The sequence below is a fragment of the Odocoileus virginianus genome, chromosome 6, assembly GCF_023699985.2.
Source record: "Odocoileus virginianus isolate 20LAN1187 ecotype Illinois chromosome 6, Ovbor_1.2, whole genome shotgun sequence".
Classification (NCBI taxonomy): domain Eukaryota; kingdom Metazoa; phylum Chordata; class Mammalia; order Artiodactyla; family Cervidae; genus Odocoileus; species Odocoileus virginianus.
In genome coordinates, this window is record NC_069679.1 from 67,978,319 (window position 1) to 67,995,957 (window position 17,639).

The 17,639-nt window shown below is 49.2% G+C and overlaps 1 protein-coding gene across 4 annotated transcripts in view; it reads right to left on the minus strand.

The window, feature by feature from the left end:
* ACTN1 (actinin alpha 1) overlaps positions 1–17,639 on the minus strand; it is a 97,571-nt gene that overhangs the window by 21,480 nt on the left and 58,452 nt on the right. For all 4 annotated transcript variants that reach the window (XM_070469541.1, XM_070469538.1, XM_070469540.1 and 1 more), the window contains exons 4-8: positions 10,466–10,552; positions 8,391–8,478; positions 7,799–7,877; positions 3,804–3,885; positions 2,510–2,595 (exon numbers count right to left, since the gene is read on the minus strand). In XM_070469541.1, coding sequence (XP_070325642.1) covers positions 2,510–2,595; positions 3,804–3,885; positions 7,799–7,877; positions 8,391–8,478; positions 10,466–10,552 — 422 coding nt within the window. The remainder of the gene's footprint in view (positions 1–2,509; positions 2,596–3,803; positions 3,886–7,798; positions 7,878–8,390; positions 8,479–10,465; positions 10,553–17,639) is intronic.

Here is a 17,639-nt window from a genome sequence, read left to right on the forward strand (position 1 = left end):
AGATGGGACAAAGAGAAAGAAGAAGCACGATGCAGACCAGAGAAGAGGCTGGAAGGGCCTGGGCCTCCTGGGGGGGCAGGGACACCCAGAATAGGGAGCCTCCAATCAGGGCTGTTTCCTGCCAGGCAGCGCCCATGAAACCTGGAAGGAAAGTGAAGGTCATGGGTGCCCATCCAGGCAGGGGATGGGGTTGCTGCTAGCTCACCTCATGCTTTTATGCTTTTTTTTTTTTTAAGGCACCTTTCCCCCAAGGCACTTCTATTAGAAAACTGTCATACTCATTCTGTTAGAAGACATTTGTAGTGCCATTTTGGGATTATTTTAGTAACAAATATTCAAATCTTCATGATCTATGATGTACACATGGCACCCTTGTACAGTGTGCATCCTGCACCACTGTCCCTGGCAGACATGGGTGGGAAGGATCAGGCAGGACTCTAAGCCCAGGGCCTGGACACCAGGAGGGAGGTAAAAGAATTCTCCCTGCCCTGACTGCTGGGTAATTTGAGAGGGTGGTCTTGCTCAAGTAGATGGAGGGAGAGAGAGAGAAGTGACAGGGTCCTCAATATTTATGAGAACAAGCAGAGCCCCAAACTGCGCTGCTTGGGATAAGGGCTTTCAACTCAGTCCAGGGAAGGAGCTGAGACCACAGACTTCTTTCCTGTTTGTGGCAGCCATTATGCCCAGTGTGTGGGGACAGAGATGCCCAAGGCCATCCAGAGGCGGGCGTTCCCCAGCATCTTTAAGTGTCCTGGCCAAAGTTCAGAGAGCATCCTGCCCTCCTGCAGGAGGTCGGGGTTGTATGTGGGGGGGATCTTTTCTAATCCCTCCTTTCATTCCAGGGCCGCAGTTCCAAGGGGCTGCTGCTGGAGTATCCGGAGAGGATGGAAGAGGTGGGCAGAAGGGCGCTGGGAGAGTGGGCGAGGCCGAGGGAGAGCTCACCTTCTGCGCACCGAGAAGGCGAGGCAGTGACATGAAACATTAGGTCACATGGCCTTCCCATCCGGCCTTAGCGTGCCTACACATCTGCACAGAGAAGGAGAAGAGGTTGAGAGGAGAAAGGAGGCGGCGGCACAGCACAGAATCAACCCAAACAGCCGTGGTGGGCAGAGGGCACACAGGACAGACGGACAGAGCACGCACAGGACAGACGGACACTGAGGGAATGGACAGGAAGAGAAAATGAGATGCTGGTGGGAGAAAGGGGGCGGGGTTTGAGAGAGCCCAGGCTAAAAGAGCAAAGAGGGGAGGGGGGCCGGGGAAAGCTTGGGGTCAGGGGGATCACCCCATCATGCATTTCAAAACAGGTCACTCAAACTCCATGCAGAGGACAGGAAATTTGCCCGAGTGTGAGGCAGGTCCAAGGCCCAGAGCTGATAAGGCCAAGCCTACTGCTTGTGGCCATAGCAACCTGCATGCTGTGCTTCTGGGATCCTGCCTGTGAGGGGGGTCTAGGGGAGGGGCATCAGCTGCCTGCTAACAGAAATATTCAAATCTTCAGTGTTAATGGTTTGAGTGCGGAACCTGCACCACTGGATTTGAACCTCAGACCTTCCTGAGCAAAACTGGGTCAGGACACTGGCAGGGTCCACAGCTGCCCACCTTTTCCCTCCCTCCCCCGCAAGAAGTTGTGTACTGACCCTGCATGGGGGGCCTGGGCAAGATATAGAAGGTGTTAAGGCCCAATGGCGGAGAAGGCAATGGCACCCCACTCTAGTACCCTTGCCTAGAAAATCCCATGGGCGGAGGAGCCTGGTAGGCCGCAGTCCATGGGGTCGCTAAGAGTCAGACACGACTGAGCGACTTCACTTTCACTTTTCACTTTCATGCATTGGAGAAGGAAATGGCAACCCACTCCAGTGTTCTTGCCTGGAGAATCCCAGGGACGGGAGAGCCTGGTGGGCTGCTGTCTATGGGGCTGCACAGAGTCAGACACGACTGAAGCGACTTAGCAGCAGCAGCAGCAAGGCCCACGGGGGCTGTGAACAGATTGGCTAAACCACGGCCGTGAGTGGAAGGTAGGGGCTTCGTGTCACCGCTGCAGGACAAGTCAGTGAAGACAGGAGGTGCCTCTGTCAGATCTCCCCAAGGGCCACCCTGCTGCTCTGCTAAAGCCATAGCTTCAACAGAGGCGGGCAAGGAGGGCTACTGCCCACGGTGCCTTCCAGGCGCCTCCTGCTTAATTTCACCTACGCCGCCCCCTTCCTGCTGAAGTCTGCCATCTGGGTCCCAGAAGGTGAGCTCTTTCCCAGTGTTCTCTGAGACAGCAGATAGAGGAAGATGAGAGAAAGCAGAGAGGCTGGGGGGGGGTGGGGTGGGGGGGTGGGGGGAGAGAGGAACTGAGCAAGAATGACACGCCACGTTGGCACTGGGGACTGACGCTACTGAAGGGACAGACCATCCGGACCCTGTCGCCGAGGAGAGGCGGGGAGAGGAGGGGTGGGAGGGCATGGATTGGGGTCAGGCATGAGATGCGCTGGGCAAAGAAGGAGCAAGGGGCCCCAGGTACCTTCTGGGCTCCAGAGAAGGCGTGGTAGAAGCTGGACACGTAAGTCATGATGGCTTTCTCATCCGGGCGGGCGGTTCCGACGATGTCTGTCAAGAAAAAGCTGGAGTTAAAACCAGCTGGTGAACACATGATACACTCCCTGATGTGATGGGAAAAGCAGCTCTCAGAACCATAAGTCTTCTTGCCAAGATGCTGAGCCTGGATCTAACCAGCATCTGGCATCAACTTCCACCTACAGGAACACAAGAGGTAGAGGAAGGAGTGAAATGGTACCTGAGAAAGGAAACAAGACAAACCAGAGTAACGGGTGCTCGGGACAGCTGGTTACAAGTTCAGTGCCAGGAACCAAAGGCATTGGAGGGAAGACGGAAATGCTACAGATTAGAAAAGATACAAGAACTAGAACAATGAAATGCCACATGCACACTCTGATCAAAACAAACCAACTAAAGAGAAATAATGGGGAGATTTGATTTTGAACCAAGTGGCAGATGTATCCAAGAATTACCGTCAATTTGCTTGGTGTGAAAATTACTTTATGACTGAAAAACAGAATGAAAATATTTCTATTGTTAAGGTATGTATTCTGAAGTATGTAGTAGTGCGATGTTATGACATCTGGGATTTGTTTTAAAATACTTCAACAAAGAAGACAAAAAGAGAAAAAAATGTGACAAAATCTCAATAATTGTTCTATCTGGATGGTGGGTATATGGAAGTTCCTTATATTATTCTCCCTGCTTTTGCACATTTGAAAATGGCCCCACAACTTGACAGACATTGTCACAAACTGTATCTTCCATCTCTTCTCCTAAGGGTCCACTCATCTTTCCAAAAAGTCATTAGCACTCCCTTAAGTGTTCTTTCTCTCCCTCCCTTTCCCCTATGAAGTTAGATATGCATATAGACCTCAAACACAAATCATCTCTTTGAATTACCCATCACTGCAAGCTCCCATGGGTATACATGAAGCACATGTAAATAAACTTTTTTCTCTCCCCTAAACAACAAAGGACCACTGTGCTCCACCCTGACACCCACCACCCCAACTCCAAGACCAAGATGAGCATCACCCTCGGGATGCCCTTTTCAGCACCAGCCACCACCTCTGCCTCCAGATCTCAAGGTATCTGTCTGTGGAATCCCCAAGAGACTACTGATCCCCAGGCTCCCCAGAAGAGATCCCAGGAACCAGGCCTTCTCCCGTCTGGCCTCAGAGTGCCAAGGCCCAGCTCCTGAGCTACTGGATGCAGCTGGGAGAAAAGCCGAAGCCTCAGAGGAAAGGGCCTCTCACCTTCCGCATCCAACATCTTGGGAATGTCCAGGTACTTCTCTGCCACATCAAAAGCTGTGTTTAGGTTTGTTAGCGGGTCGTCCTAGGGGAGAAGAAGAGGCGGGTGAGAAGCACGAGAAGTCTCTGGATACCCCACCCCTGCATGATCATCAAGACTGGGGGGAAAGGGGGTGCTGCTGTGGCCCCTCCCTGGTTCAGTCCTTGGGGGCCAGCTTTGGGTATAGAAGTCTGGCCTCATGGCCAGGACTTGCTAGCTAGGGGGCTTAAAATGCCATCTTTCTCTTCAAGTTGCAGTTTCTTTGTCAAAGAAATAGAGTGAAGGATACTAGCCTGCAGCCCAAGAAAGAATTGCTAAGAAATGCAAGCTGAGAGAGGGGCACTGGCCTGGGAGCCATCAATCTTGACTTCTGGTTTCAGCTCTGCCATCAGCCAGCTGGAGTGGCAAATAACCTAACCTCAGTCCCCCGATCTGTTACTCAAAAGTTGGACTAGGAGCTCTCCAGCCCCTTTGGTGCTCACATTCCATGAAATCTGGGGACTCCTTCAAATAGCCACAGTCTTCTGACTACATTCTGGCTTCTGCTACCTTCTCAAGAAAACTTATCGGGGACTGGTGAGGAGGTGGAAAAATCACTGTTTGGTGGGATTGTAAAATGGTACAGCTGCTATGGAAAAACACTATGGAAGTTCCTCGAAAGTTAAACATGGAACTATATGACATAGCAATTCCACTTCTGGGTCTATATCTCAAAGAACTGAAAGCAGGAACTCAAATAATTGTATATCATGTTCATAACTGCATTATACACAATAGCCAAAAGGTGGAAATAACACAAACGTTCATGGACAGATAAATAGACATGGGATACTATTCTGTGATAAAAAGAGAAGAGATCCTGATATGTGCTACAACATAGATGAACCTTAAAAACATTAAGCAGGAGTGGAGAGTGATGGTGTGATGGCTTCAGAATTTCAATTATGCAAGATGAAGAGTTTTGGAGATGGATGGTGGTGGTGTGAATATACTTAGTATCACTGAACTGTACACTTAAAAATGCTTCAAGTGGTACTTTCTAAAAAAATGTGGAGTATAATTGCTTTACAATGCTGTATTAGCTTCTGCTGTATGGCAAAGTGGATCAGCTATATGTATACAAACATCCCCTCCCTCCCACCCCTCTAAAAGTGGTACTTTTGATATTATGTATATTGTACCAAATTAAATATATATATATATATATAATGTGGAAAAAAACCCACAACTTAGTAGAGTTCCTGGCTGGACCTCCCACTCTCTTCTGAGTTCCTGAGACTAACCTAAAGCAAACTGGCTTTGTCAGCCTGCAACTCAGCTTCTGCATCTGCCAAGGTGAGAATCAAAGGGGACGAAAAGCTACATCCATTCATTTGGGACACTTTCAGGAAGAAACTGCTCAAAATAGAGAAGGTGGAGTCCTTCTGGGAAAGTTTCTGACAGTTTCCAGAATGATGAAAACCCCTGCCAAGAGGCAGCGGTCATATCCGTCCAAGGCCTTAGGCCATCCTCAAGCCCCGGGTGCACACCCCCCTGCCCTGCCGGATTCCCAGGGATCATCAGGCCCCCACGCCCACCGAGAGCTGGTGCAGGAAGGAAGAGCTCCCTGGTCAGAGCCCTTGGCTCCCCTGCTGCTCCCAAGCACCAGAGCCTCTGGCAACCTCTGTGCTTTCTGGAAGGAGTCCACAGTTCAGTGGGAACAGGTCTGTGCTAGGATTCTAGTATTACTATTGCTACTGAATTGAAGAAAAGAGACAGACGCAGAGAAACACAGAGAAATGGGCCAGGAGAAATGAAAAGACAGAGAGGACAGAGAGTGGGGAGAGAGCTGGCCGGGGATGAGACAAAGGCCCCTGGACTCCCCCTCCCTGAATGGCTGAGGCTCCTGGGGTCAGGGCGGGGGTGTGTGGGGTGAGACTGAAGAGCCACAGTCAGCATAGGCCCCGCTTTACACAGGGCTGGGCAACAGCTGTGCATTAACTGGGTGCTGCCTCCCCAGCCCCCCACGCAGGGACCCAGGCACACGCACTCCTGTCGCCACAGTGCATCAGCTGACCGCCGGGAGGACTATGATGATGATGCCTTTAAAAAAGTCTCCATCTCGGATGAAACTGGAGCCCATTATACAGAGCGAAGTAAGCCAGAAAGATAAAGACCATTACAGTATACTAACACATATATATGGAATATAGAAAGATAGTAACGATAACCCTATATGCAAAACAGAAAAAGAGACTCAGATGTATAGAACAGACTTATGGACTCTGGGAGAAGGAGAGGGTGGGATGTTTCAAGAGAACAGCATTGAAACATGTATATTATCTAGGGTGAAACAGATCACCAGCCCAGGTTGGGTGCATGAAACAAGTGCTCGGGCCTGGTGCACTGGGAAGACCCAGAGGGATCGGGTGGAGAGGGAGGTGGGAGGGGGGACCGGGATGGGGAATACATGTAAATCCATGGCTAATTCATTTCAATGTATGACAAAAACTATTGTAATGATGTAAAGTAATTAGCCTCCAACTAATAAAAATAAATGGAAAAAAAATAAATAAATAAATACTACCATGAAAAGAAAAAAAAAAAAGTCTCCATCTCCAGGATTCCCCCACCGTGGACCCTGTTTGGTTTGGCCGCACAGTTTTCAGCTGGGGTGGTGAGGGGCAGTGGGAGGGGTCTCGAATTGCTTTTTTTTCTTTGCAAAGTGGCTGAATTAGAGTGGGATCGCCCATCCCCCGAGAGGTAAGCCGGCCCCCGTCCACATACACCAGGACACAGCTACCACAGGGCCAGTCAGCAGGCTCCCCTCCTTTGGCAGGTGGTGGGCCCCTCCAGGCAGGTCCAGCCTCAAGCTTCAGGCCCAGCTTAGGGTTTCTGGAAGGGGTGGGAAACTCCACCCGACTCCTTTCCTCCCTCACAAATCCTTTTCAGCAGCCCCCAACACATACACCCCCCAAACAGAGGGTCTGATGCCACAGAGCAGCTCCTCTACCTGCAACATCAAGCCTGCCGTGGCCACGGGGGGCACAGGGAAGGCGGGGGACTTGGCTGAACACCAAACCCTCCAAGTATCGAGGTCAAGGAGACAAATACCAGAACAATCATTCCTAGAAGCCATTTTTTTCAGGAGATCCAAGCACCGACAGGGGACATTCCAACCCGAGCTCCAGACCATCTCCTGGGGTGGGGTAGGGTGGGTACCACCGTGGTCTCTCCCAGGATGCCTGCTCCATGAGGCCTCTCGCGCCAGGATGGGCTGAGAAGGAGGGTGGTGAGTCCAGAGTGTCCCGGACGGCCCTCTCCAAGGTCAGGCCAGTGTCCTTTAACCAGCCTGGATGCTAAGAACCACCGCGAGGCTAGACACACAGCTCCCACCTCTCTGCTCCTCAACACAGGCGCTCAAGAAAATCCCCCAGCAGCTTCACGCCAAAAGCACAAATGAAATCAAGAGGCAACAAAATCCCCTCCAACTTTCAGGCAGGAGGGAAAGCAGATCCCTGGCGGGGACCTGCCCAGGACTGTGCAGCAAGTCTCCGACAAGGCTGGGATACACGTCACCAAGGACATGCAGTATCTAAAGTTACAAAAGTAACACATGCGCCTTGGGAAACCCAGAAAGTCAGAACGGGGGCCACTTAGGATCTCAGAACAGGGAAATGCCACTTAGTATCTCAGCATCCTAACAGAACTTCTGTGGTGCTTTTGATACTTTTCCTGGCAGGTTGGGCATTTCCGCAAGCACATATAAACTCAAGTGGCCCTGATGGAAGGTGTTTTCCTCTTGTTTCCAGAGGGGCCGTCTCCTCGGCTGGTCTAAGAAGACTGCCACACTCTCACGCTGGGCTGTAGCCTCTCAGAGCAGGGGGCCCAGTCCCGCCCTTCCCCCACCCACCCCAGGGGGACCAGCGGGATGGGAGCTGGCGGGGGAGAGGTGGGAGGGTCAGGCAAGCACACCAACCTTCCGCAGCTTCCCGTAGTCGATCAGCTCGGGCCGGTGTCGGTGGATCAAGGCACAGAAGCCAAGGCCGTCCTTCCAGCTGCCCAGGGGAGAGGTGGTGGGGGGTGGCCAAAGGGTGAGTGGGGCCAAGCACTAAGGGCAAAGTGCCAGGCAGGGGTCTCCTTTTTTCCAAAGATGAACCCACAACTCCTCGGAGCAAGAGTTGGGAGAACACAGCAGGGGAAGGAACCCGCTTCCTGCCACAATCCCAGGCATCGCGCTAAGGCTCCATGGGGCTCAGCAAGTTGTCACGTCCCACCCAAGCCCCCCACCGAGGTCTGGGGCCCCCGTCTGCTCTGTTTCAGAGCCCAGGCTGGAACTCCCTGGACACTCTCCTAAGGGGGCTCCAAGAGCATCAACCCAGGATGTATCAGGCAGTAGCCAGGACGGAGCGGGCCTCGAAGGGTGACGCTCTCTTTCCAGAAAAGCGACTCCTTCCCCAAGGCTCTGTGTTCTGATCCAGAGCAGAGACTGACCCAGCCCAGGGGGCCCCAGGGGCCTTGGGGGAAGCAGCTCAGGTTCTGCAAGAGCCCGTCAGCCCCCAGCCACGCACCTTATGTGGAAGTTCTGGATGTTGACGTTCTTGTAAGGGGCTGTCTTTCTCTGACACCACAAGAGAAGCCCTTCCTTCGCCGAAGTCTCTGTGGGGAAGGGGATGACAGGCAGGGGTCACAGGCTGGCTTGGTGGAAGGAGGGTGTGGGCTCCTGAGGCCCCCCTGTGACCACAGGGTCCATGCTCTTTCACATGGGGGTCCACACAGAGACTCCTAGATTTCAACCCTGCTGCCACGAGGCCATCAAATCTATTTCCTGGACAAAGTTTGAGACGTTATTTGAGACACAGAGAAGTAAGCCAGGGATCATTTCAGAACTGGCCACCTGATACATTAAAATAATGAGAAAATGGCCTTTCAAACTTTCAGACTCTCTCCCCCTCACTCCCTTTTATGCAGAAATGGCAACAACCCAAAACTAAGTCGGCAACCTCTGTCGGGCAGCCACTTTGGGGAGGAAGGGTTGACTGGTCTGCGAAATCTGAAATCCAGGACTCTTCAGACAGAGAGGGCCCGTGTGCCCTGTGGACTGCACAGTCACGTAAGAAGAAAGCATTAGGACTCCTAGTCACATTTACTGTTCATCTAAAAAGAAAAAACATTCATTTCAATGTATGACAAAAACTACTGTAATGATGTAAAGTAATTAGCCTCCAACTAATAAAAATAAATGGAAAAAATAAATAAATAAAAATAAAAAGAAAAAACAAGGTCTCCTTGTTAGGTGGGTACCCCCTAACCCTAACCCTAATGCATGGATCGACACTGCTGCTGCGTGTAAAGCGGACAGGTGTCAGTAAGGCAGGCGGGTATCTAAGGGGGCCCCAGAAGCTTCCGGCCCAGGAGGGCTGCAAACCACACTGCCCCCATGTGTTCACATCTGTGAACAGCGGCTCACGGTACTCAGGGAAGTGGGTTTCAGTTCACAAAATGGACTTTAAAATGACGCTAAACACCTTCTGCAAAGATAATATAGTACAAGAAAACGATTTAAAAAAAAAATCTTCAAAGCTAATGCTTCCGCTTTTAGTTCAAGTTCTTTGTCAGTTACAAGCTGAAAACAACAATTTACTCAGAGCTGACAAGAAGTCTACCCAAAAGAATCAACTCATCAAGAAAGCTATTTGAAAACCAGATTTGTATCTATTATCACTAACAAGGACCCTAAGCAACTACTGTGGGTATCTTTTTAGTCACTTCAGCCCTAAACCAAAGTTTGGTATCTATAAACCAAAGTTTGGTATCTATAAACCAGACTTAAGACCTTCACATTGCTCTCTCACTAAGTGTCAAACCAAGATTCCCATAACGAAGCAATTTAATCCACACTGCTCTCATTAAAAACTAATTTCTAGGCCATTAAAATGAATTTTAAAAATACCTCCATCTCATTTTTAAAAATTTGGTTTGATGTGTTTGATATAGAAATAGTGGGGGGGGAGGTTCAGTCGCTAAGTTATGTTTGACTCTTGCGACCCCATGAACTGTACCCTGCCAGGCTCCGCTGTACTTGGGAATTTACCCAGGCAAGAATACCGGATTGGGTTGCTATTTCCTTCTTCAGGATATAGAAATACAGGAATATAATTTACTGAAAAATAAATACATACCTATCAGACATAAAGGTGAAAAACTGCGGGAGTGTAAAACCAAAAGTTTAGACAGAGCACGGCCCCAGACCATGGCGGCCCCTTGCAGACCTGCAAGGTGGCCGCCAGAGGGTGCTATGGGAGCAAAGTGAAGGCCCTGTCTCTCTCATGGCTCTCCTGACTGCTATTCCCTACTCTTTGGGATTTAACAACCCAAGAGCCAGGTGGGGTGGTTCCAATACACCTCCCCACAGCCATCTTGGGCTTTCTCAAAGTGAGGAGGCCAACGCAACTATAGAGGCCAGCACTCCAGTTTTTACTTGTCTGTAGACTAGAGGAGAGCAAGGATGCCACCGATGGATAAGCGGCCCAGGATGCAGCTTGTGATGAAGGACCTCTTGCCTCATGGATCAGGAAGATGTGATGGTGAAGGCCTGGGAGAGGTGGAAGCCTGGGGACAGCATGGAGCAGAGCAGAAGACCTACCTTCCACGGAGATGTCCTGGATGGCAAAGCGGAGGATGATGGTCCAGATCATGCCCAGGGTCATTTTCACATTCCCATCCACGATTTCTACAGAAACAGCCGCAGGACACGTTAGGATGGGTCTCAGCAGGGACAAAGGTCACATTTCCTGAGTGCTCATGTCACTCTGGGCACCACTTAGGAGGTCAAAGGCCACACACTCCACTTTTAGAGGGAAGTCAAAAAATCAGCACAATTACACGTCGAAGTCTATTTGGGGGTGTCTTGGGGAACCCGAAGAGTGTGGTCAGTTCAACTGGGTACAACAGGAAAGGCAACAGAGAAGGGGGCATCTTAAACCTGGGCAGTGTCCCCAAGCCTAACAGAGAAGAGGAAAAGGACTTCTATGCCATCGCAAATGTCCTGGCGCCTCCATGAGTGGAGGACATCTGGGAAAGCACAGATCTCAGAACAGCCATCCACCTACCTGGGAAGTCAGTGCAGGCAACAGAAATTAACCAACCTGACAAAGATTTATAAACTGCTACTAGAAGGATCCGCTAACTCACAAATCAAGTTCATGATGCCATAACTTGGGTATTTTTTCATAAAAAAACAAACAGCAGCTTCAAGATCAAAATTAAGAGATACCCCACTAAATTTAGTCTAAGCAGCACCTTCTAGGTTTTTTTTAAAATGCTATAAATTCTATGAAGTTTTTTTTTTTTCTCCTGTCCCAGGTTTAGAGGCAGGACAAACAAAGATAAAAAATTCCTGTCTTTAAGGAGCCTAAAAGATGTAGTCATTTATAGGCTTGGAGACTGTGAAGGTAACAAACACAGATCCCTTACCTTTCCTGTTCCCAGGTCAGGAGACGGTAACCTGGCCCCGTGATGAGCTACTCTCAGTTAAGACTCAGGCATTGAAAGAATATCTCATTTTTCCCTTCCGACAACAGTAGATTTGGGGGACACCCAACAAGACCATGAGAAGAGGCAACTTCCAAGGACCCCTGATCCCCTGAGCCAATGTCCACTTGGGTTTGCTTCCCACAAACCTTTTAAACAAGAGTGGATTCCTGTAAGGAAATTAACTCTAATACCTCATCCCCTTCCACAAAAGAAAGGGCAAAACTGCATGCTGCTCTATGACCGACAAGGTACAGGCACTGAGCAGTTACGCCTGGCCCACAGCTGTTTCGGGGGGGCAGCGTGGGGGCAAACTTGCTGAGCCTGCACCAGGGTTCTCAGCAAAGGAAGAACAGTGTCCACTTTGGGCATGGGACAGGATGTGATTCTTCCTCCTAAGAGAGGGGCTGAAATGCCCCTCCCAGAATTCTAGGCATCAGCAGAGCAATGACCCAAGTTTGAGAAACTCGGTTAGAGACAGGGAGCTGCAGCAGCATGCAACCATCCTCCTCAACAACTAAGACAGCTGTCACACACTCTGCAGAGCATGCTGAGGGGGAAGTGGAGTCAGTCAGTCAAGAATTAGTTCCTAAAAGTTTAATATTTTTTATTTTATTTTTTGGCCACATCTCATGGAATGTAGGATCTTAGTTCCCTGAACAGGGCTCCCTGCAGTGAAAGCGTGGGGTCTTAACCACGTGACCACTGGGGAAGCCCCTCCTAAAGGTTTGCTATGTTTAAAATGCCCTTTCACTTGTGACTTCCAAAAGTTTTGCATCTGTAACATTCAAAGTGCTTACATAAATTGTGATAAGATAAAAAAGTCTAAATTCATAATACAAGAGTCGGCAAAAAACATGAATAGACACTTCACAAAACACAAAATACAAACAACCAACTTATAAGAATGTCAAATTCACTTGTAATCAGAGATATATCATTTTCCCAGCTATTAAATGAACAAAGCAAATACACATAACGATGGTGATGATGGTATCGATATAACGATAGATAGCCATGTGGCTATCTATCACCCTGTGGCTAGAAGTATAAATTCGTTTTAAAGAAACACCTCTTGGGGAAATAATTTGTCAACAGGGAGCAAGGCATATTGAAGTTGCTCAACTTTTTGAGAGTAAAATTCTCTCTCTAGCCCCAGTCAGCCAGAGGTGTGAAACGTAGAGTAAGGCTGGTGTGTAAAGGCACTTGCTGCCAGATTACTTATCATGACCCCACCCTGGAAACTCTGTGAAGGTACAAAATACAAGGCGTGACCAAGTAAACCCCAGACCCTGTCACTCCCTCTGCTCAAAACGTCCAAGGCTTCCACCCCACTCAGCGTCAAAGGCAGTGGCTGGTGGGGCCTCTGGGACCCCTGCAGTCACACGGCCTCCCTGTTGCTCCCCTCTCCCGGGATATCCCTCACCTCCCTCCTGTCTCCTCCCTCCTTCATCTTCTCACCAAGCCCTCCCTGGATCTCCCTCTTTACTCCAACTGATACGTGTATTTTCTTTCTCCCTCTTCTAGAACATAAGCTCCCTGAGGACAAAGATGTACTCTGTTTTACAGCACTGCTTAGAGCCCAGCACTGTGCCTGGCACAGAGAAAGCCCTCCATCAACATCTGCTAAATGAACGAATGACTAGAGGACACTAACCACGGGTGTGTGAATGGGCAGAGAACACAACAGCATTCAGGCCTCTCTAGGACTGGGTGCAGATCTGGAACACAGCACACTTGTGCTCAACAATCAGGTAATTAGCACAGCCATTCAAAATCATAATTATAATTTTTTGATGATTTGGAAAAAAATCTTTGTAATTACAGAAGAAGACAAAAATCAGGTATTAAATTTTATGGACACCATCTCAAATCAAGGAGAAATTTTTTTTTAACATCAAGTAAAAACTCCAGATGGTAAAGCCTTTCTAGGAGTAGAGGCTGCAATGCCAGTCCCTCTTGACCTGGGGGATGGAGGGGTGTGTGTGTGTACCCACCCACCCCCATTTGTTGTTCAGTCACTCAGTCGTGTCTGACTCTTTGTGACCCCATGGACTACAGCTCGCCAGGCTTCCCTGTCCTTCACCATCTCCTGGAGCTTGCTCAAACTCATGTCCATTGAGTCAGTGATGCCATCCAACCATCTCGTTCTCTGTCATCCCCCTTCTCCTCCTGCCTTTGGCCTTTGCCAGCATAAAGGCTAAATAATCTAGCTTCCTGCTGGCCTTGAGTTCAGGGTCCTCCCAATACCAAGGAAGACAAGACAGCTTCTTCTCTGGGTCTTGCCAACTTACTTCTCTTCTCTTCCAAAAATACCCAACCCCTGGGGAGTTTTCTTACTGAATTCTCAACTCCTACCAAGGAAGCAGTTTCATGCCAGAAAACAGAGGAGCCGAGTACAGGCAAAGAGAGTGGTTTGTGTTCAGTTAAGAGCCCATGCACCACCCCATCCCCCGTGTCCACCTGAGCCCCCCTAACCCTCGAAAACCCTCCCCAGAATGGATCCTTTCATTAGGCATCTCTATGTTTGGGGTAAGGTTGTCCATCTCACAGGCATCTTTATGGCCTGACACGCTGAGTCCAAAAGGAGGGTGCCACGGCTGCAACCGGGCCCCTGGGGGAAAAGTCATGATGACAGATTAACAAATGTCTGTTGTGGGAGTGGGAAGATGCCATTCCTAGACCACAGCTACCTATGAAGCTGTTCATATCCTGCTTTTACTCAGAACCTGCCTCTCTCTTGGCCCCACTCCAGATAGGCAGTAGTCAGACAGCAGAATCAATGATGCTGAAGAAACTCCATGTGGAGGAAAACTAGACCCTCCACCCCGGGGGGGTCACCACTGCCCAGACCAATGGCCACCATCCAACCTAAGGACAGATGCTAAATCATCAAGCCCACTTCCAGGCTCTGGCACCCAAAGCTATCAGGCTTTCCCCGCCTCTAGATTTTAAAATGAAAATTCCTTCTCAGGTGCTCTCATCTGGTTAAACCCCAACCACTCACCCAGGTCAAGTCCCCATCCCATGAAGTCTAGACAGTCTAGAATCAAGTATCACACAAGAAATGGATCTATTCTAACCTCTCCTGTGGCATGGATGCTCCTTGCCTCCGGCCTCCATCTGAACATCTTCGGGGTCAGGGAACCGATGCCTTTCCCAGAACACCCACTCCATCTCCTAAGGTTCTGTATGTTATTCACAGTCAGCCTGCCCACAGGCTCTCCCTTCCAGGCCTGGTTCTTCCCTCCACGATCAGCCAGAGTCAAGACCTTGCCCCACATGATCATCCTTCAAAGGTCTGGGGTCTTCCACTGGGGCCCAAATCTGGTCCCCAAGGCTCCCCTGCCAGGATAAATGGCAATGTCTCCTCCCACCCCAGCCCCAGGAGAGCTCCTTCTGGGTGATCCATTCCACTGTCTTTGATAGTCTACAGCAGCAAACTTCATTTCATTAAAATAAACAAAACCCTTTCTGGGCCTCATCCGGTTTCCTGGCTCAGCAGTGTGGCCGTCCTAGCATGATCTTGGTGCTCGACCTCTTTTTAATCGCAGTATAGTTGATTTACAATGTGTTAATCTCAGGGGTACAGCAAAGCGATTCAGTTATACACAAGGACATTCATTCTTTTCCAGATTCTTTTCCCATATAGGTTATTATTAATGCATTGGCTTAAAATGGGAGAGAAGATTTCAAAGAGGGAAGTCTTGGCCTAAAGGTAGCAGGAAGGCTTGGAATGTCTCATCTTAAAGGCAGCTTTAGAAATCTTTGGAGAAGCAAGGTCTGTGTCAAGGGAACCGGAAAACTCCAGCCAGCTAGCTTAAGTGACCTCCTGGGAGAACAGAGGCGATGGTTAGAGTCTATGCCCCTGTCTGGCTGTGCTCATTACCCCTCTGTTGAGACCACACAGCCAGTGTGACCCGCCACTTCACAGCTGAGGAAAACCAGACATGAAGGTTCTATCCTGGACCCCTGCAGAGGAAGCAGCAGTGCCCTGGTGATTGGAGAGCTTCAGACCTCAGCTCTGGAGTCCAAACCCCCGGGGTTTAATCTGCATTCTGCCAAATGGAAGCCATCTGGCCCAGAGCCTGTGGTCAACATACTACACACTTCCATTCGAGCAACTCCTCTGAGCCTTCGTTTCCTTGAATGTACAATATGGGTGGTGATACTACAAGCCTGTTAAAGCATTCTGTCCTGTCTGGCCAGCCACAGATCTGGACCTCAGCAAGTGCTATGCTTGCCCATCTTCTCCTTTCTTCCTCCCCTTTAGTATTCAGTGACACACACACACACACGCTTCCCTGGTGGTTCAGATGGTAAAGAATCTGCCTGCAATGCAGCAACTAATACTACTACTATATATACATATACGTGTGTGTGTGTGCTAAGTCGCTTCAGTTGTGTCTGACTCTTTGCAACCCCAGGGACTGTAGCTCGCTGGGCTCCTCTGTCCATAGGATTCTCCAGGCAAGAATACTGGAGTGGGAAGCCATTCCCTTCTCCAGAGGATCTTCCAGACCCAGGGATCGAGCCCAGTCTCTTATGTCTCCTGCATTGGTAGGCAGGTTCTTTACCTCTAGTACCACCTGGGACTCTCTCTCTCTCTCCCCCGATATACATATATATAGATTACGGTAGTTGCTACATTCTCCTTTCTAAAAATCTGGATTTCTGGCTTCTTTTGAAAAATCAGAACATCTGACAACACTGGATATGTTATTCCCACTCAGCAACAATTGGTTAGATCCACACGGCAGCTGCCCCGCTTAGAAGGACATGTTTTTCCCACTTCTCCACACTCCCCACTCATCCCGACTGTCACATACCTCGCACATCTGGCCCACCTCACATATCCCCTACTTCCCTGCCCCAGGGGACATCTGAGCTTGTAGCAGACCACCAGAGTGGTAATTTCTTTGGCTTCCCATCCCTGCTTGGCTGAAACTTGTTCTGCCAAGCCTTGACTCCTCCCTAAGAGAACAAACAATTCTTTTCTTTATCTGTACCCTGCTGTACACAAGCCCTTCAAACATTTACTGAGCATTGACTGTATGCATCATGCCGCTGGGAGCTGGGGCCACAAGGACGGAGGAGACATGATGTGATCCCTGCCTCATAGCTCAGGGGATGGGACACATAAGGCAACCACCCACAATGACCTCAAGTACGAGCCTGGGTCCCTGATAAGGCAAGGGTCAGCAAGCTTTTCCTGTAAAGGGCCTGATAGGAAATATTTTCAGCTTTGCAGGGATATGGTCTCTGGCACAACTATTCAATTCTGCCTGCAGCAGGAAAGCAGCCAATAATATGCAAACAAAGGGGTGTGGCCGTGTTCCAATATTTATGAAAGCCCGGGTCAGCCAGGTTTGACCCCACGGACCGTAGTTTGCCAGCCCCTGTGCTCAAGTTTCTCAGTTTGATTTTGCTACATCAAGAACCTCAATTTTCAGAAAAAAAGAAGGACTTTCAGATATCATCAACCAGAGAAAAAGATCAGCTGCTATGGATTTACTGGAACAACACCCTGCACCCTCTGTAAGGAAAGGCCACCCTCTGGGGCATTTCTCTGGTGTCACTCTGACCTGGATTTGAGTTCCAGCTTTACCACTTGCTGAAGATGGGACTTTGGACAAGTTAATTTTCATTAGGCACATGTTTTCTTTTTGTATGGGGATAACAATTAGAGCCATCTCATAGGGCTATGGCGAGGATGAAATTGAGATCACTTGTACAAAGGGCTTTAGTAGAGTGCCTGCTGCAGAACAAGTGATCAGTAATCACAATCAAGGTTATGTCTACAATGAATAAATGAATGAATGAATGGAGACTGTGTACTGTTCACCTTTTAATCTCTGGCACCACAGAGGTGCCCAATCCATTGATGAATCCATGGGACGCAGTCCTCATGGAGCCTGGTTATGGTATTCTAATCACCTTGACCCGCTCCAAGTCCTTCAGAAACGCACACAAGAAACTGTGCCACCTCCTTCTAACCATTAAGAAGATGCTAATAATGGTTTAAACTGAACTTTAAACAATTTTTAAAGATTGAAGTATAGCTGATTTACAATCTGGTGTTAGTTTCAGGTGTATAAACAATTTTTTTTTCTTAAGTAAAAGGGAAAAAATCAAAAAGCTGCTCTGCAGTGAAATGTTATTAAGAATACTCCTGGGACTTCCCTGACAGTCCAGCAGTTAAGACTCTATGCTTCCAATGCAGGGCACACGAGTTCAATCCCTGGTCCGGGAACTACGATCCCTCATGCCTTGCAGTGTAGCCAAAA